The 21,068-nt window shown below is 42.9% G+C and overlaps 1 protein-coding gene and 1 long non-coding RNA gene across 2 annotated transcripts in view; one reads left to right on the top strand and one right to left on the bottom strand.

The window, feature by feature from the left end:
• Nucleotides 1–16,047, bottom strand: part of ubr2 (ubiquitin protein ligase E3 component n-recognin 2) — a 56,703-nt gene extending 40,656 nt beyond the window's left edge. Inside the window, 5 exon segments of the mRNA XM_019366778.2 lie at nt 9,540–9,653; nt 11,862–11,940; nt 12,022–12,290; nt 15,449–15,572; nt 15,973–16,047. Coding sequence (XP_019222323.1) covers nt 9,540–9,653; nt 11,862–11,940; nt 12,022–12,290; nt 15,449–15,529 — 543 coding nt within the window. The 5' untranslated portion in view covers nt 15,530–15,572; nt 15,973–16,047.
• A 427-nt stretch (nt 16,048–16,474) lies between these two features.
• The window catches only part of LOC112841912 (uncharacterized), a 12,998-nt gene continuing 8,404 nt past the window's right edge, over nt 16,475–21,068 (top strand). The window contains exon 1 of the long non-coding RNA XR_003213384.1: nt 16,475–16,524. This is a non-coding gene — a long non-coding RNA (uncharacterized LOC112841912). The remainder of the gene's footprint in view (nt 16,525–21,068) is intronic.

Genomic DNA, 21,068 nt, shown 5'->3' with positions numbered 1-21,068 from the left:
ACCGGACACCGGTACCCATCCCTACTAATGATCAGTGTTGGGGAGTAACGGAATACATGTACCGCCATTACGTATTTAGAATACAAAATATGAGTAACTGTATTCCGTTACAGTTACCGTTTAAAAAGGTGGTATTCAGAATCCAGTTACTTTGTTGAAATAAATGGATTACACGGCGGTACTTTCCTGTTTCATATTGTCGCGGGTCAGGACTGTTTGGGTTTGTTTGACAGCTATGTTCTGTTGTTCCAGGCGGCAGCGTTACGGTTGCCATGGTTACAGGGTGACTCTCTCTCTGCGTGTTTCCTGGGTGAGAGAGCGCTTTTTTGTTGTTGTTGTTGTGCTAAAAGGCAGAATGCTACAGGCATGGCCCTAAAGAATGTAGCCTCATGGGCAGTGTAGTCCGTGCCGCAGCGAGAATGGACTACCATACACGTTATGTCTCTGTGAGCGAGGGAGGGAGAGAAAGGAAAAGTCCGAGCTGTCACGGAGCAAAAACGGGAGCTGGAAGCATGTAAATATAATAATAACCACTGCAGCCAAGAAGAGTGCCTGACGAGCCCAGCTGTAAGTAAGCTATTAAGACTCAACTGTACACTGTGTTCGTGTTTTCCTCCTGAAAAAATAAGTTATGTTGGAGCAGCCTTTCAACGCCTCTCTCTGTCTCTGGCAAGCAAAGTTGACCCAGACAACAAAGTAAAGCTATTTTTCGGCTACCAGCCCGACACGGAACCCACCGTATTAGCCCGAGGTCCCTTTACTACGGTTCGCAGCCGCGGACCTTCAGTAACAGTAATAAATCACAGCAATAGTACATTCACATAGTTGTAAACAGCATGATAATATATTAAGTAATCCAAAGTATTCAGAATACGTTACTCTCATTGAGTAACGTAACGGAATACGTTACAGAATACATTTTGGGGCATGTATTCAGTATTCTGTAGTGGAATACATTTTAAAAGTAACCTTCCCAACACTGCTAATGATAGTTATATAAGAGCAGATGCATGCTGGTGCAATAAGCTGTACGTTTTACCTCCAATGGATGCATGATCTGATTAGTCAACTAATCGCAAAAATAACCGGTGACTAGTCGACTATCAAAATAATAGTTTGTGGCAGCCCTAGCTGTAACTAAGTTTAATAATATAATCCACCCACTGTTATCATCTTCAATGCCCTGTACCAACATAGAGCAGAGCAGCTATCTGAACGCTACTCCAACAGAGGTTGATTATCTTGTTAATAATTTTACCTCCTCACTACGTACGACTCTGGATACTGTAGCTCCTGTGAAAACTAAAGCCTCAAATCCGAAGTACCTGACTCCGTGGTATAATTCTCAAACACGTAGCCTAAAGCAGATAACTCGTAAGCTGGAGAGGAAATGGCGCGTCACAAATTTAGAGGATCATCATTTAGCCTGGAGAAATAGTTTGCTGCTTTATAAGAAAGCCCTCCGCAAAGCCAGAACATCTTACTATTCGTCACTGATTGAAGAAAATAAGAACAACCCCAGGTTTCTCTGCAGCACTGTAGCCAGGCTGACAAACAGTCAGAGCTCTACTGAGCCAACCATCCCTTTAACGTTAACTAGTAATGACTTCATGAACTTCTTCACAAATAAAATTCTTATCATTAGAGAAAAAATTACCAATAATCATCCCACAGATGTAATATTATCTACAGCTACTTTCAGTACCATTGATGTTAAGTTAGACTCTTTTTCTCCAATTGATCTTTCTGAGTTAACTTCAATAATTACTTCCTCCAAACCATCAACGTGTCTTTTAGACCCCATTCCTACAAAACTGCTCAAAGAAGTCCTGCCATTAATTAATGCTTCGATCTTAAATATGATCAACCTATCTCTAATAATCGGCTATGTACCACAGGCCTTCAAGCTGGCTGTAGTTAAACCTTTACTTAAAAAGCATCTCTAGACCCAGCAGTCTTAGCTAATTATAGGCCAATCTCCAACCTTCCTTTCATATCAAACATCCTTGAAAGAGTAGTTGTCAAACAGCTAACAGATCATCTGCAGAGGAATGGCTTATTTGAAGAGTTTCAGTCAGGTTTCAGAGCTCATCACAGCACAGAAACAGCTTTAGTGAAGGTTACAAATGATCTTCTTATGGCCTCTGACAGTGGACTCATCTCTGTGCTTGTCCTGCTAGACCTCAGTGCTGCGTTCGATACTGTCGACCATAATATCCTATTAGAGCGATTAGAACATGCTGTAGGTATTACAGGTACTGTGCTGCAGTGGTTTGTATCACATCTATCTAATAGACTCCAATTTGGGTGTTGATGTGACAGGACCATGACAGGTCCTGAGTGATGTGGACACCCAGGTATCGGAAACTGTCCACTCTCTCCACTGGCGTGCCACTGATGATGAGGGGTTTGTAATTCCTTGCCTGCTTTGTAGTGAAGTCCACGATCAGCTCCTTAGTCTTGCTGATGTTTAGGAGGAGGTTATTCTCCTGGCACCAGTTCTCCAGGTTCCTAATCTCCTCCAGGTAGGCCGTCTCGATGTTGTCGGAGATCAGGCCTACAACAACAGTGTCGTCAGCAAACTTGACAATGGAGGTGGTGTCTGATGTGGCTACACAGTCATAAGTGTACAGTGAGTACAGCAGGGGGCTTAAAACACAGCCCTGAGGCACTCCAGTGCTGAGTGAGATGGAGGGGGAGACTTGTTTTCCCACCCTCACTGATTGGGGTCTGTCTGTGAGGAAGTTGAGGATCCACTGACACAGTGATGAGCTGAGTCCTAGATCCGTCAACTTGGTGAAAAGCTTAGAGGGAATTATTGTGTTGAATGCTGAACTGTAGTCCACGAACAGCATCCTAACATAATTCCCTCTGCCAGTGTCCAGGTGACTCAGGGATGTGTGGAGCAGATGAGATATGGCATCGTCTGTGGAACGATTAGTCCAGTAAGCAAACTGAAGTGAGTCGATGGTGGCAGGAAGTGAAGAAGTGATGTGATCTCTCATCAGTCTTTCAAAACACTTCATCACAATTGAACGGATAATTGGAGGTGAGCTTCCCTCCCTCCAAGACATCTACAGGAAGAGGTGCCTGAGGAAAGCGGGGAGGATCATCAAGGATTCCAGTCACCCCAGCCATAAACTCTTCAGACTACTTCCATCAGGAAGGAGGTTCTGCAGCATCCGGTCCCGAACCAGCAGACTGAGAGACAGCTTTTTCCACCAGGCCATCAGACTGCTGAACACGTCATAGACACCTCACCCTCACTACTGGAACTTCAACATTATGCACTCCATACTGTACATTAATGCCACTGTTTTGCACATGTCCGACTACCAACCTCTGTGTATTTTATATATCTTATTTTATTGTTTACTCTATTTCATTGTAAAATATGTATATACACACTCACACACACACACACACGTAGAAAAACATATTTAGTATACACATCCAATAATGCGTATACTCTTATATATTGTACATATATTTATTAATTTCAGATTTAGCCATTCTTATATTTTTGCTTGTTTTACGTTATTGTATTTTGCACAACTCTGTTGCTTGAGAAGCTCGCACACAAGAATTTCACTCGCATGTACTGTACCAGTGTACCTGCACATGTGACGTGACAATAAAAGTGATTTGATTTGATTTTGATTTGAAGTCAGTGCTACTGGACGGTAGTCACTGTGGCAAGCGCGCTGTTGTTTCTTTGGAACAGGAACAATAATGGACTGTTTGAAGCACGTGGGAACCACTGCTTGGGCCAGGGAGAGGTTGAAGATCTCCGTGAACACCGGTGCTAGCTGGTCAGCACAGGCTCTCAGGACCCGGCCTGGGATTGCACCTGGTCCTGCTGCCTTCCTGGTGTTCACCCTCCTGAAGGTGTTCCTCACGGCATGCTCTGTGATGATGAATGCATTGTCTTCACTGGTGTACTCGGAGCGCGCGCAGCCGTTTGTTGTTTTAATTGCTGCGGCGTCGAAGCGAGCATAAAACGTGTTCAGCTCATCAGCCAGTGAAGCATCGGCATTCATCATTGAAGAAGCTGGTCGTTTATAGTCCGTTATAGTCCGCAGTCCTTTCCACAGGCTCCTAGAGTCGCACTGTCGTAGCTGTGACTCTAGTTTTTCCCCGTAGCTCCGCTTTGCCTTTCTGACCGCGCTGCGCACGTTGTAGGACGCAGCCTTGTATAGGTCCATATTACCGGAGACGAGCCCTTCATTGTAGGCAGCGGTGCGTGATCTTAGAGCGTCGCGGATGTTTTTATTCACCCACGGCTTCTGGTTGGGAAACGTTCGGATGATAGATCTTTCTGCTGTGTCGTCCGCTAGTTTCCCGATAAATCCCACAACCGCTTCCGTAAACATGTTGATGTCATCAGAGCTGCGCCGAAACATGTCCCAGTCTGCGTCATCCAGTGCGTCCTGCAGCGTGGCCACTGATTGGTCTGTCCAGCGAGGGACCTCCCTCCTGATTGGTGGTTGCTGCTTTAGCCTTTGTTTGTAGGCAGGCGTGAGGAAGATGGCGGCATGGTCCGATTTTCCAAATGCCGGCAGGGGCTGAGCCTTGTAACAGTTCTTGAACGGGGTGTAGCAGTGGTCTAATGTCCTAGTGCCCCGGGTGGGGCAGTTGATGTGCTGGTGAAGGTTGTGGAATGTACGTTTGAGATTCACTCTGTTAAAATCTCCCATAACAATGAGTGCGGCATCTTGGTGAAGTGTTTGTTGATGTGTGAGAGCCTCATGCAGCTCACATAAGGCAGTGTCCGAGTCCGCGTGAGGCGGAATGTAAACAGTGCAGGCAATGACCGCAGTGAATTCCCGAGGGAGATAGAAAGGGCGACATTTAACGATCAAAAGTTCCAGATTGGGCGAGCAAGAGCGTGTGAGTGGGGAGATGTTTGTGGTGTCGCACCATCTGTTGTTCACCATGAAACACACTCCACCACCTCTTTTCTTCCCCGACTCCATTGTCCTGTCCATGCGGTAAACCGAAAAGAACCCCGCCGGCTGCACGGCGTGGTCTGGTATCGCTGGGTTCAGCCAAGTCTCGGCGAAGCAGAGGAGGTTGCAGTCCCAAATGTCTCTCTGGAACTTGATTCTGGCTCTGAGGTCATCAAGCTTGTTCTCGATGGATTGAACATTGGCTAGCAGGATACTGGGCATGGGTGCGCGGTGTGCGCGAGCCCGTAGCCTGTTCCTGATGCCGGCTCGTTTCCCTCGAGGCCGTCGCTTAGGGTCGCGTCCTTTGTTCTCTCTCAGGATCTCCTTTGGCCAGGTTGGGTCCGGAGTTAAACATGGTGAAATGTTCGTGTATTGTAGACCAATAGAAACCAGAGTGTCTCTACTGTAGCGAATTTGTGTGTTTTGCATGATGCCCATGCAAGATTATGGCAGATATAGCAAAAAAGTGGCGAAAAACCGCAAAAAGTGGAGAATTTGGGGCAGAGCATCCAGCACGGCAGCCGACCTCACCGGCACCATTTTGTGTTTTGTGTTTCACAGGGTTCAGTGCTAGGACCAATTGTGTTTACATTATACATGCTTCCCTTAGGCAGTATCATCAGAAGACATAGCATAACTTTTCACTGCTATGCAGATGACACGCAGCTCTATCTGTCCATGAAGCCAGGTAACACACACCAATGAGTTAAAGTGCAGGAATGTCTTAAAGACATAAAGACCTGGATGGCCGCTAACTTTCTGCTTCTTAATTCAGATCAAACTGAGTTTATTGTCACCTGTCACCATCAGAGGGGCTGATGTAGAGATCGTGGAGGACTACCGGTACCTGGGGGTACACTTGGACTGTAAACTGGACTGGACCAAGAACACCAATGCCGTCTTTAAAAAAGGGGAGAGTTGGCTTTTCCTACTGAGGCGGCTCAGGTCCTTTAATGTTTGTAGGAAAATGCTGACAATGTTCTATCACTCTGTGGTAGAGGGTGTTGTGTTCTTTGCAGCTGTGTGCTGGGGCAGTGGGGTGAAGGCAGCCGATGCCAATAGGCTGAACAAACTGATTAAAAAGGCTGGTTCTGTCCTGGGTGTCAGACTGGAGAACCTGGAGGAGGTGTCTGAGAGGAGAATGCTAAAAAAAGCTTCTTTCTATCATGGACAACCCCTCCCACCCCATGCACGCCTCCATGATGGACCATCGGAGCAAACAAAGCAAAAGACTCATCGCACCAAAATGCAGAACTGACTGCCACAGGAAATCTTTTGTGCCGGTGGCAATAAAACTGTACAACTCTTCCTCGGTCTGTAGGTGATTTTCCTGAGGATTAATAACAAAGCTATTCTGTTTCCATTCAGACCGTGCAATATCACCCAACAGTTTTTCACTGAATGTTTGTTTCATCTCCCCATCATATGCTGCTACTCTTTTATCCATTTGCACAATACTATGTCATTTTTAGAATCACCTGCACTGATAGCTAAGCTAAGCAATTTATTTTTCAGGATATAGTTATATTGTTACTTGTTACAGTTATTTGATATTATATTTTGCACTATCCTACTGTATATTACTGTATACTTGTATTTAGGGCTGGGCCATATCATACCGTTCACGGTAATACCGGTGTAATTTTGGGCAACGATAGGAAAATGAAATATCGCGATAGAATGTGGGTAAAACGCGCATGCGCAGTGCCTTTGTTTACATACGCACATGGCGGCGACGCAGAATGAGAAGAGCGAAAGTGGATCGTTGAATGAAACGGATGAACCAGAATTGGTTTGTAAAAATGCTGCAACTTCAGTGGTGTGGAACTGGTTTAGCTTTTGTCCGTCAGATACACAACAAAGCACTATTTTTGGTAGCGCATGCAAGCGGGGCGTCGTTATTACCGTGTTTTTTGGAAAATACGGCACACTTAAAATCAATCCTTTGATTTTTCTGAAAATTGACAGTGTCCCTTATAATCCCGCGTGCCTTATGTATGAATTCTGGTTGTGTTTACTGACCTCGAAACGATTTTATGTACACTGCGCTCGAAAATCTGTCAAATGTTTTGGTACGACTTTGCTAAGCTACGAAGCCGCACCGCTTGATGGATTGTCGGAGCATTACGGCTATCGTAGGCAGGCCCCTCGCGGAGTGATACGTACTGTGCTTCAACATAATATTACCGTATTGTGTGTGTATAACCTCTTTTTAAGTTTTGTGGATATGATACATGGTTATGCTGAGGATATGTCGGCCAATTTCCACTGGAAATGCCTTTTAGTTAAACTGTCAGCGAGGAATTTGCACTGTTACATTTTTATATAACTTTAATGCACATAAAAAACAGCTGCTTGTTTAAGTGAAAATACATTGATGGTGTTTTTTGCACTGATAAAGTTGTGGAGTTGTAAAGTATTTTGTCTAGTGTCAATTATATCGTCAGTTATATCGTTATCGCAAATTTTCAAATGTATATCGTGATAAATATTTTTGGTCATATCGCCCTGCTCTACTTGTATTCTATTGTACATATTGTATATGTTATTCCTCTGCTCCTCTGTCTCTCTTGCTGCATTGAGCATGTGTATGATAAAAGAATTTCCCTCGAGATAAATAAAATTCTTCTTATCTTATCTTATCTTATCTTATCGTACTCGGCCCTGAAAATCTTAGAAATATGGTATCTAAGCAGATTCTTACTCTGGATGGCATTACCTTGGCCTCCAGTAACACTGTGAGAAACCTTGGAGTCATTTTTGACCAGGACATGTCCTTCAACGCACATATTAAACAAATATGTAAGACTGCTTTCTTCCATTTGCGCAACATCTCTAAAATTATAAATATCCTGTCTCAGAGTGATGCTGAAAAACTAGTTCATGCATTTATTACTTCCAGGCTGGACTACTGTAATTCTTTATTATCAGGATGTCCTAAAAACTCGCTGAAAAGCCTTCAGCTAATCCAAAATGCTGCAGCAAGGGTACTGACAGGGACTAGAAAGAGAGAGCAGATTTCTCCTGTTTTGGCTTCCCTTCATTGGCTTCCTGTTAAATCCAGAATTGAATTCAAAATCCTGCTCCTCACATACAAGGTCTTAAATAATCAGGCCCCATCTTATCTTAATGACCTTGTAGTACCATATCACCCTATTAGAGCACTTCGCTCTTGCACTGCAGGCCTACTTGTTGTTCCTAGAGTATTTAAAAGTAGAATGGGAGGCAGAGCCTTTAGTTTTCAGGCCCCTCTTCTGTGGAACCAGCTTCCAGTTTGGATTCGGGAGACAGACACTATCTCTACTTTCAAGATTAGGCTTAAAACTTTCCTTTTTGCTAAAGCATATAGTTAGGGCTGGACCAGGTGACCCTGAATCCTCCCTTAGTTATGCTGCAATAGACGTAGGCTGCCGGGGATTCCCATGATGCATTGAGTTTTTCCCTTCCAGTCACCTTGCTCACTCACTATGTGCTAATAGACCTCTCTGCATCGAATCATATCTGTTATTAATCTCTGTCTCTCTTCCACAGCATGTCTTTCATCCTGTTTTCCTTCTTTCATCCCAACCGGTCGCAGCAGATGGCCCTGCCCCTCCCTGAGCCTGGTTCTGCCGGAGGTTTCTTCCTGTTAAAAGGGAGTTTTTCCTTCCCACTGTCGCCAAAGTGCTTGCTCATAGGGGGTCATATGATTGTTGGGTTTTTCTCTGTATTTATTATTGTGCCATCTACTGTACAATATAAAGCGCCTTGAGGCGACTTTTGTTGTGATTTGGCGCTATATAAATAAAATTGAATTGAATTGAATTGAATCAAATGAATGTCTTGTTATCAGGCCTTTGCCAAACTTGATGGCATGCTGAAGAGGTCATCAAACCATTTGATTCAGCTGTGTTGGAGTAGGGATGCATCTAAAAGCTGCAGGACAGTAGCTCTCGAGGACTAGGATTGGGCACCCCTGTCCTAGAGTATTTAAAAGTAGAATGGGAGGCAGAGCCTTCAGTTTTCAGGCCCCTCTTCTGTGGAACCAGCTTCCAGTTTGGATTCGGGAGACAGACACTATCTCTACTTTCAAGATTAGGCTTCAAACTTTCCTTTTTGCTAAAGCATATAGTTAGGGCTGGACCAGGTGACCCTGAATCCTCCCTTAGTTATGCTGCAATAGACGTAGGCTGCCGGGGATTCCCATGATGCATTGAGTTTTTCCTTTCCAGTCATCTTTCTCACTCACTATGTGTTAATAGACCTCTCTGCATCGAATCATATCTGTTATTAATCTCTGTCTCTCTTCCACAGCATGTCTTTGTCCTGTTTTCCTTCTCTCACCCCAACCGGTCGCAGCAGATGGCCCCGCCCCTCCCTGAGCCTGGTTCTGTCGGAGGTTTCTTCCTGTTAAAAGGGAGTTTTTCCTTCCTACTGTCGCCAAAGTGCTTGCTCATAGGGGGTCATATGATTGTTGGGTTTTTCTCTGTATGTATTGTTGTAGGGTCTACCTTACAATATAAAGCGCTTTGAGGCGACTGTTGTTGTGATTTGGTGCTGTGTAAATAAAATTGAATTGAATAGAGAGTCACAGACAGACATCAGTCTGACCTTGTCGGTGTCCTGGTTGCCATCTCCCGGTGTGTGTTTCTGGCAGTAAGGGCCAGTCTTCCAGGCTTCAGAGTCTCCACAGTCACAGAAACCACCTCCTCCGGACGTTGTCATCTACACAGACAGACAGACAGACAGACAGACAGACACACACACACACACACAACCCAGATTAGGTCTCTGCTCATTTGTTTAGGGAGGAACAGGATGAGAGCTGCCGCAGCTACAATCAGACCACCAGCAGGCTGCTGGTGGTCTGATTGTCTTGGACCAAACAGTCAGAAACAGACCTACAAATAACTGAGTACCATTTTTAGTTGCTCCAATTAAATTTCAGCAAAATGGACTAGCCTAGGATCATTTTTTCATTTAGATTTTTGGGGGTTTCTTTGAATTCAACCGTCCGCAAAGCAGGGCTGGACTGGGACAAAAAATCGGCCCGGGCATTTTAACTAGAGACCGGCCCACCAGGTATTACAGGAAAAGCCAATAATGAAAACAAATGCTGTTGTGACGGTGATGTACACTGTCTTGTTGGTATATATGTATGACTTCTATACATTGTACATCAGAATACCACTTTGGTTGTAAGATTCAGATAATTATTTATTAAAAGCTAGACATTTTAAATGAGAATAAGAAAGAAAAGTATTTCTTTTAGGGTTGGACAAATATATCGACTATCGATGATAGGCTGAGCCCATCGACGTTTTTACATGGGCGATTTATTTGTTTGCCCGTGAGTAAGTTTGCTAATAATGATGGAGCTAATAGAAGCAGTCAACAGAAAAAAAAAAATAATAGTGCTGTTTTAACAGCACCCTCTTTCATCTGAGAGCAAATGCCCCCTCCTCAGAGTGCGCCCAAATGATGGAACTGCAGAAGCTGGTGATAGCCGCATACTCAGCCGGATGGTGGACACGGACATGCTCATGCAAGTTAGCCGTGTTTGAGTACTTTGCTCACACTTTACGTCTGCACAAGCGGCACACCGCTTTGGTTACATCCTTAGGTTTACCTCTGTCATCTGGTTTAAAGCCAAAGAAATCCCAAATTGGTGACTTTATATTTTTTTTTAGTGCTGTCAGTCTTAACGCGCCGTCATCACAACTAACGCGATTAACAATTAACCCATCTGGAGCACAGACCAAGTCAAAATCCCTGAAATATCTCTGTCAATGCATTTCACCCAATCCTAATTTCTTTGTGCCCCCCTTTCCCTGTTAATGCCCTACCTGGCCCCCTGGCATCACTTTGCTAGACCCGCCCCTGCACAGTTACCAGCTGTCAGCTACATAGAAAAGGATCCTGGTGTTATTTGTCTCTCAGAAACAGTTCATAACTTCCCTTCAACTCATTCATGTCACCTAAAAGGTAAACCTGTTTCTCCATCACCAGTTCAGCTCTGATGATTCAGTAAGGACATCTCCTGGTTTCATCTTCATGTTTCCCTCTCACCACATATCCAAACCGACATCATGACCAGCAGCTTTTACGGGCGATAAACAAACAAGAGAGATGGGACTTGCAACAGCAAAGCCGACCTGATCCGTTTCATGATTGAAGTAGCAACAGGAGAGGGAGGAATAACTCCAGCTTTGTGTCTTTGTTTCATTCTAGCTGAAGTCCGGGACAAATCGCGTTCCTCAATATGGAACTTTAAAGTTCGACCTCGGCTGTAATTGGTCCAGCCCAGAGTCGATCACGACCAGTTGGCCAATCCACCACCTTTCATTGTTTATACCGTTACAAACACAAACAAACAAAAAATATTGGCTCATAAAAACAAAAAAATCCCCATCAGGCATATCGGGAAGGTTGGTCATTTTTCTTTTCATTAAACAATGTGGCTTCTTTTCATTCCCAACACATTACCCAGGTAATATCAGTACAGATATCCAGGATAAGGATTTTGTTTTACATCTGAGATCTGATGTTTGTTTCTTTTAAAGTGTCCCTCTTACTTATTTAAGCAGTTTATTTTCTGCAGATCTGAGGTCAGCCACATCCAGCTGATGATGACCAAGTCCGAAATGGTCTTCCTCCTCTTCTCTGTTTCATGTTCCATTTGCAGCACTTGACCAAGAACACCTGAGTTACTGGATTATTGCTCGGCGTATTCTCTTAAACTGACCTCCTCCTTTATTTTAAACCTCTTTCACTATTTTATCCTTTTAAAACTTGGTAAATATCAGTAACTTTTTAAAAACCTTAAACGCTGTCTTCCAACACACAGACTCTGATGTCCACCGAAAAACTGAGGACACCATATAGCCATAATGACCAAACTCTGTATGTGTGTGTGTGTGTGTGCGTGCTTACCCTGTATCGATGCTCTTTGTGAACGCTGCCCAAGAAACACTTCATGCAGAGGACACATGTCGGGTCGGCCGCACATTCCCTGCACACACACGCACACAGATCATCACTTAAACTGAGTCACCTGTGTTGCCTGTCTCACCTGTGGACGTGTGTCTCCTACCTGCAGGAGTAGGTGGGCTCTCCCACCTTGAACACGTGCCCACAAAGCGCTGACGGTTGGTTGTTCTCCTGCAGCAACGCCAGGCCAGCTGCTGGCTCCTCCCCCAGAAGGAGCCACTCCAGTGGTGCAAGGAGGAGGAGCTGACAGGCGAGCTCCTCCCTCTGCTCCTCCCTTTCACTGCCGCTCAGCCCCAAGCAAAAGATTCTGGGTACGTATATGGCCAGGTGACGGCACACTTCCTGCTGCAGGTCAGCAGCTGCTAGCCACCGCTGAAATGGAGGAAGAGGTGGAGATCAGTGATGGCTCACACGTGCCTTAATGAACAGTGGTTAAAAAGTACGACTGTGAGTGCTATGGCAAACAAAGCACGAAAAAACATCAGCTTCAGTTATTCTTTAAAAAACTTAAACTCATTGTTCACCACAGACACCTGCAGCACACAGGTGTGTACAAATTCACACCTGTGTGCACAAATACAAACTGTGGCACTGTGGCGTGCACTGACAGGTAAGTAATGGTGAAGGTTTTTAAAGTGTTGCTTAAATGAAATACAGGTAACAAAAACAGAGTGACAGATGGAGATCGGTGGCTCTGCTCGCTGACAGGAAATAGGAGCTGCAGGTCACTGATAATCAGCTCAGACTGTCACAGCCACTCAGTCAAAATAACACACTGACCTGGATACCAGGGGACAGCATACCGACAACAGGCCGACACAGACCTACAAACCATCTAACAAGCGGTAAACACTGAGCTACAAACCATCTAACAAGCGGTAAACACTGAGCTACAAACCAGCTAACAAGCGGTAAACACTGAGCTACAAACCAGCTAACAAGCGGTAAACACTGAGCTACAAACCAGCTAACAAGCGGTAAACACTGAGCTACAAACCAGCTAACAACCAGTAAACACTGAGCTACAAACCAGCTAACAACCAGTAAATACTGAGCTACAAACCAGCTAAAAACCAGTTTGGTAAACAGGGCTCGCAAAATCGCTAGCCCGACGTCCCGGGGCTAGCGATTTTTCCAGTCGGGCTACCAAAATCTATCTCAGCCCTGCCCGTCGGGCTATCATAGGAAGGAAAAATATGTGTCAATGCTTTTGCATTTTCTTTCGCAAATGTAGCTGAGTAATTATGTCATTGGCATCGATGAGCCACTGTCAATATGTGACACATTGAAATCGCCTTTGAATTTGCGCTTGTTTTTTGCTTTCACTTTCACTTTGCGATCGCGCGAACGGTGTGTAGAGAGCGGCAGCACTGATTGGTGAGTGACGATTAATTGCGCACCAATTCCTCTGACGTCGTCTTATCACTCATTAGCTTACTATTCAAACGTGACAAGTGAAATCTCCCACAGCAAGCTTAAACATGTGAGAGGTTGATTGCGCAGAGAATCGCTGACCGTTATGTAAGTACGTGTGTAAAAGCAGCAGGATTTACGCTGGTATTTTAGTTCTGCTGAGCCAAATAAGACAGGTCAGGGTGAAGAAGGGGCAGCCAATGAAAAGCCGACCACAAAACGGAAAAGTTATGACAAATCAGACTATGAGGCAAAAAGAAAGCTCAGCTTTTTTGGTTTCATGGACAAAAGAATTTCTGTGGCTGGAATATGACGAGCTAAATAACATCATGTTCTGCCAGGTGTGTTGTGAGTTTCATTTCATTTGAGTCCACAAGCGCCTTTGTAACTGGGACCAGTAATTTTAAGAAAGACCCCATCAGAACCCATGAGAAATGCAAGAAATGCATTATTGCCCAGTCTGCAATATCTTTCCCAGAACAAACAGCAATTGCAAAAAAACATACTAAAAATAAACCAAGCACAAGCAGAAGTCCTGAAAAATCTTTCAAAAGCTAACTATGTTGCAAAGAGTGAACCACCATTGTCAAAATTTAGCAGTTTTTGCAAACTTCAAAAAGCAAATGGCCTCGATCTTGGTTCCACTCACCTCTTACCCTTGACTTCAGTGGAAATTTCAGATTCAGGATCTGACACAGACTGATTCATGTTCTGCACAGTTCTTACAAGTTCATAGAAATTTCTGTTCAATTAGAAACAAGTATTTGAGTTGATGATTGTAATTTTTATACAGTTGTTGTGATTTGTATTTTAACAATTTTCTGATTAATTTTTGTTTCCGTTACAATATTATACTTTAATGTATAATATTGTAAAGGAAACAAAACATTAAAAAATTGCTCTCTTTTTTTATTCGGGCTACTTAAATTTATTTTGGGCTACCAAAAACTGAAGAGGGCCTGCCCGAAGGGCTATCAGAGATTTTGAAATTTTGCGAGCCCTGGTAAATGTTAAATCGACTGGTTCTTACTTAGTGCTTTTCTACTCAGAGCACTCAAAGCGCTTTATGTCTACATATGAAAGGGGCGGGGCTCTCAGCATTGAACCAATCAAACCTGGATGCAAGTGTAGTGACAGCAAAACAGCTGACTTTAGAAACTAAGACTGAAATATCAGAACAACACGAAGAGTTAAACTCAGACTGACTGTAACACAGCTGCTGCTGACAGAACAGCAGTGAGACTGTGTGTGTGTGTCTGTCTGTGTGTGTGCGTGCGTGCGTTTCAAACACTTTGCTGCATCAGACTGGGAACTGTGCGTGTCCTGAGAGCTGTGTGAGCAGCCTGATCGATCAGAGAATCTGATAGATTAGTGATAGATCGTCTGAGTGTTTCATTAGATTAAAATTTGTATTCTTTCCGCTCCAGCCCCAGTGAAGTTTTAGCCCACCTGGTGATTACACTACCTGCAGGGTTGATGAGGTTAGCAGGTAGACACAGGTTTAGTGTTCTTATAGAGCGACACAACTATGTTCAGCCAGCAGGACAAAATAAGGAATAAAGGTGAGTCTAAGAATCAGCAGTAAAGGTAACGATCCTCCATCAGGAGAATTTGTCAGGGTACACTTCCTAAGGCCTGATCAATCAGGTGATCAGTCATGTAAACAACCTGCTGCAGGTAGGAAAAAGAAACATACTTAAAGGTGAGATGTACATTTGCAGCGTTCTCAGGACCTGTTCCACCCCGTTACCTGAACCTCATCTATCTATCCATCAGCTGTCAAACACACCAGAGACGCTCACCTGCTCCAGCTGTTCTCTCACAACTGCACAAGTGAGTTCACCTGTGTGTGCTCAGGCCAGGTGACCTTCTGCAACCAGGTGATTCTGACGTTAAACAGGCGCTCAGGACCGGCTCATTAAAGGGTTAACAGCTTAATCAGCGTTACTAACAGACATGTGAACACACAGATGTTGCGCTTTAGGGTTAGCATTAGCATTAGCATGAAAACAACCACGGATCGCTGACCAGCGCGGACAGCAGCGGCCGGAGATCGGCCACACACCGGGACACGCTGCGCAGCGTCCGCGGGGTTGAAGGCTCCTGGAGCCGCTTACCGACGCGGTGTCTTTGGCGGAGAAATCCAGGAACTCCGAGCATAGAGCGGACGGATCTCTGTCAGCCTCGGTCGCCGCCATCTTTCCTCCCTCTGCTCGGTGCTGGAGCAGGAAGAACCTGGAACTGGAAATGACCAGAATGGTGGGCGTGACCAATGTTGTTTTTTCCGGTGTTTGTTTTTAACTCGCAGATTAACAAAAACAAACGTTTAGCTCCTGGGCACAAGTTCAGTAAGAGCAAAATGTATTAATAATAATAGTAATAATACAACATTTTATGATTGTTTTACTGTATTATAACGTCACCTCGTAGTATCGTTAAAGTGGTGTGACAGTTATTCTGTTTTGGTCTATTTTCATCGCAGGTGAATGAAAATGGATCCAGACAGGCCGATTATTGTGATAACAATCAGCAGATCAAATACAGATCAATACGAATGTAAAAACCCAGTGCCTCTCTAATATTAACAATAATAATAATAATAGTAATCTACAATAAATCCGTGATACAAACACTTTTCTACCTTTATTGGATAGCTCAGCAGTGAAGACATACAGGAAAGGACTCGAACCTGCATCGTCTTATCTTTATTTGTGTGATTTTTATTTTCAACGTAAACACAGCAGGGGGCGCTGTTGCACATGTGTCAAAATATAGAAAAATAAATACATCATGTTAAAATCAATCAGGGGTCCGTTCTTCGTACCTCGCTTACTACATCCAAGATCAAATGACACATCCAATTTCAAATCATCGCGCCAACTTTGAGCTCGCTAATCCGGTTCTCCGAACACACCTGTTGTTGACGATTAGTATAGCTGGATGAAGTAATCTGAGATCACTGGGTGGCTTAAAAGGGGCTACGCATCGATAGTAGAAACATTGATCGGCAACCCTTTGATTGGTCGGCGAAGATGTCGAAGGAGCGCGCTCAGTATTTTTCGGCAGCAGAGCAAGAACTCTTGATTGAGGGATTTCAGGAGTTTCAGAGTTTAATGAAAACGCAAGGGAACACTGCAAAGGCTGCAAAAGCAAGGAGAGAGGGCTGGCAGAAAGTTGCTGACAAATTAAACTCGTAAGTAATTTATTATATTATATTACATTATATCCTCTTTCACATTAGAGCCACAACAGGACCCACTAGAACATGGGAACAAGTAAAAGTGAAATATAAGAATATTCCACAGAATGGTAATATTTATCACTTATATTGCTTTTAGTCTATGACAAGAGACCCTGAAATAATCTGTTTGTTTGTTTATAACAGCAACCAAGAAAAGGGCAGAGCAAATAAAGACAGGTGGTGGTCCTGCACCCCCTCGTCACACCCCGGCTTTTTGTACTGTGACATTTATTGACATTGTGGGTTTTATTGTGTGTAGTTTTACATAACACTCCATCACTTTTACCTGTTCCCATGCAAGGGGTGACTGAAGCATGCACAGTAAGTTGGGATATATATATATATATATATATATTCTTCTGTCCAGAAGAGCGCAGTCCTGGGAACAGCTAAGATACTGCGCAGGACCCTCAAGCTCCCAGGCCTCTGGTAGAGGACCCGAGCTTGAAGGATAAACCGCCCGCAGGGGCGTGCTGGGTGTTTTTTTTTTATATATATATATATATATGAGAGAGAGAGAGAGAGAGAAAGAAAGAAAGTAAATAATACCCTCACGGGAAAATCGATATCTCTCTATGAGCACACCGTCGCGCTGAGCTAAAGGATCCTGTCTATCCCGCAATATCCGCTGAATTCTGAAAACTCTCCTTATCAATCTTGCACCTTCCGCAATGGGTTGCTCGCGTACAAACGGACAGGACATGGCTGCGACAGACTTCCCAAATCCACCTTCGCTTTTATAGCCGTGGTCTCTCATCTTGATTACACAAAGTGTTTTACTATTACTACTCTAAAATATGAATTACATCTGAAATAATCAAATACATGAAATAGAATGATTAATAGTACATTTCCCTTTTTTTAGGAAATGACCTGTATGTATCTGTATGAAATCAATAAAAGAATCAAATACTGCATTATCTCACTGTAAAATCTAATTAGTTCCCAGAACTCAAAAAAATTATGGAAACTCGTTGCCTCAAAAAAATTGAGTAAAGCTTAGCTAAAAATGACTAAGTTAGGACAACTTATTTACTTTGAGTACTCTGTACAAGCTCATTTGTTCCCAGAACTCAAAAAAATTGGATCAAGTTTACGTAAGATGACCAAGTTAGGGCAACTTACTCATTTTGAGTACACTGTACAGCCGTGTTAGTTCCCAGAACTCAAAAAAATTATGGAAACTCGTTGCCTCAAAAAAACTAAGTAAAGCTTACTTAAGATGACTGTTAGGACAACTTATACATTGCAAGTCTGCAGTATTAACAATAACTTGATATTTCTGACTGTACAATACTAATTGTTTACCTACTGACAAACATGTTAAGTTCAACTAAATGAAAAAACAATTTGTGGTAACCTGAATATGATTAAAAATAATTAACAACAATTTTTGTAATGATGTTAAAATCAGCCCAACTTTTATTTTCAAACACAACAAAGTATAACAGCCAACATACTGAACACTGTTCTGCTGAACAACAAACAATTATATTGCCATCACTGTTATAATCTTACAATGAAACAAAGTCTCAGATGTAATTATTCTGAAAATAAGTTTAGGTCTACCACAGTTTGTTTTGTACTTACATTACTTATATAATCAAAATAAAATACTTATTGTTCTGTCACAAGTGCAGTCTCTAATTTAAACAACACATTTGTTTTCCATTCCAACACATGAGCTGGAATGTTGTATTATTTTAAGGATGCTTGTTTCCAGTCCAGGCATTACTGCCTGAATGACTATCATGGATCGAGGTGATCCAAATGTAGGTGCAGAAGAAAGTCTTTAACTTCCCTTCAGTACAGTGGCAGTGGATGTGGGTTAGAGATGCAATGAGCTTGAACCTGCAGGCGACCATCTTCACTGACCACACCATCTGTGACGGAGGACTCATCTCTCCTGTTGTCCTGCAAGCAAACAATCATATTTTTTGGAACATGAACTTAATTGCTTTCTTAAAACATTTTTTTCTGCATTTGATATAAAACAGACTCCAATTTAGACGATCTCAGGCTCCCTCCCCACCGGAGAGGTGACATTCAATGTCCCAAATTGTCAGTCTGGATAGCCCTGACCACCACCCAACACACAATAATGTCATGAAAGCATCATTTTAAAAAAGGGCTATGCAAACATGGCCAATAATTTTCATTCTAATGATGTGCAAAATGATTTTGGGCACAAAACAGATTTTGCCGTTAGAAAACTTGCAGACTTCACTATCTACAGTGTAGACCCTCTAAACTAAGTTTGGGGGATGTGATCTTTCAAGAAATGCAGACCAAACTGTTGTTTGTTTACTTACACAGCATGTCTTGTAGAATTAACTGTGGTCACCAGCAACAGCATAGTGCAGTCATATCTCAAGTCTAATAACAGAAGACAGGAAAAGATCAGTAAACTTCCCCAAACCAAAGCACAAATAAAACAATAAGTAAAACAGGCTAATCTAAAGTATGATTAAAGTTCAGCCTGATTAATATAAATGTCACTGACAGTTGCTAATATATTGGAAAACCAAAACACTTGATGTCTTTCTGTCCAACAGCAGGAGTGCTGGTCCCGAGCCTCAAAGACAGTAAGAAGCAAGCAGAGGGAGAAAAAACAGAACATTTTTCAGAAACTGATTTTATCCTTAATGGCTGTGCAATCATTGTAACATAGAGTTTGCTTATGTTGTTAAATAAAGGCTAGATTTGACATTAATAGATGCCACAGATGTTCTAAAGCTGCCACAAAGCATGAAAAAAAAAATAGACGTCTCCGAAAACGTCGGAGCATTTTTGCAAATATGTGATGTCTTGATAAATCGAGCAGATATTTGAAATTTACACAGCTACATTGTCGCCTGAAAATATCTTGAAAGTTTATTTTGTGACCCAGAAAAAGTAATAAGTTTTTCAGCGGCGCTCCTCCGCCATTGCCGCGCTTACAAGTACGCACAGGCTCCGACAACCGTGGCCGACAAATGCGATCCTCCTTTTCCCCGGATTACCCTTTCTGGGTCACAAAATAACCTTTTAAGATATTTTCAGGCGAGAATGTAGCTATGTAATGCTCAAATATCTACTTAATTTATCAAAATATCACATATTTGCAAAAGTGCTTCCACGTTTTCGGAGAGCTCTGTTATCCACCCCCCACATCCCACACCTACCCCACCCCTAAAGGCTGCACCTCCCGAAGAATTTTGTCTGGGCTCTTATCTCACTTATTTATTTCAAACAATCAACAGAAAATTTCACCACGTAGTTTTATGTAAGGTTTTTAAGGCTGTGGTGTTAATTTTTAAGTAACATGAGCCCAGCGGCAGCAGCAACGCTAGGCTAACACTAACTAGCTAGCAAGATTTTAAACCTGGTGCTAAACTAAGAGAAGCCACAAAATCAGTTTGAATAAGAGTAAACATTTACTCACCAAGTCAGTGTATCAGGTAAAGATCCACAGCAATGACAACAATAATATCTTGAGCTGACGCTTCTCCAGGTTTGCTCAACATATTCCATAAAAAATGCACCATGAACATGCGGACTGATCCGAGAGGGAGGAGGACGGTAGTCACGTGGCATTTTCAAACCATATCTTTCATCCTTCCACACTGAGAAGCAAAACTTCCAGCTTACTTAGTTTTTCTAAGTTAAGACAACTCAAATAAATGGAGTTTATCAGCGTTTTTGCATAAAAAGTACTGGTAACTTATTTAAATTGAGTTCTAATAACAAATTGATAAAAATTGAGTTCAGCCTATTTAATATTTTTAATTAAACACAATATTACATTTTACAGTGCTTTAGTTACATTGATAATATTTATTTATGGAAAAACAGTGGAGAAATATCGCTGTTGCTTTCGTATAAATGAAGCGGACATACCTGAGTGGCCGCGATCTAATCCTGTTTACATAAAGTAAGCCTGCTCCCAAGCAGGTTTACGCTTACGGATCTGTTGCTATGACAGCAAGTCCCGGATGAGCTTCGGAGAACCGAACGATCCAAGATCACGCGAAATCGTCAACAATCAAATCCAGCTAACTTACTTAGCGAGGTACGAAGAACGGACCCCAGGACAGGTAAGTGACAAGTTTCCCAGGCCCTCTCCGCATTCTGATTGGCTGCCGCTTTTGAAAGTAAACGCACTACTTTTATTGTTTATCGAGTCTGAATGTTTTTAAAAAGTAGCAAAGTGCATTTTTGGTGATCACATGATCGATCAGACTTTTAAACTGCAGAAAAGTGAAACATCAGCATCACTGAGCTGTGTTTAAGAAAAGTAATAGATTACTTTGTTTCACTGCTCATTACTCGTTTGCAGAGAATTTGCTGCAGGAACAAGAGTAGATGTACGATCCCACAGGTAACAACATTCAGGCTGGCGTTGGTGTGAGATCGGCTTACAGATGTTGGCGTGTTGCCTCTGGACTGACTTCAGTTCAGTCGTCAAACATGGAAGATTTTTGTCCTGAGGAGGCATGAAGGACATGTTGGATCCT

Source organism: Oreochromis niloticus, linkage group LG13, assembly GCF_001858045.2.
Source record: "Oreochromis niloticus isolate F11D_XX linkage group LG13, O_niloticus_UMD_NMBU, whole genome shotgun sequence".
NCBI lineage: Eukaryota > Metazoa > Chordata > Actinopteri > Cichliformes > Cichlidae > Oreochromis > Oreochromis niloticus.
The sequence above is the reverse complement of the archived record's forward strand: the minus strand, read 5'-3'. Positions and strand labels throughout refer to the sequence as shown.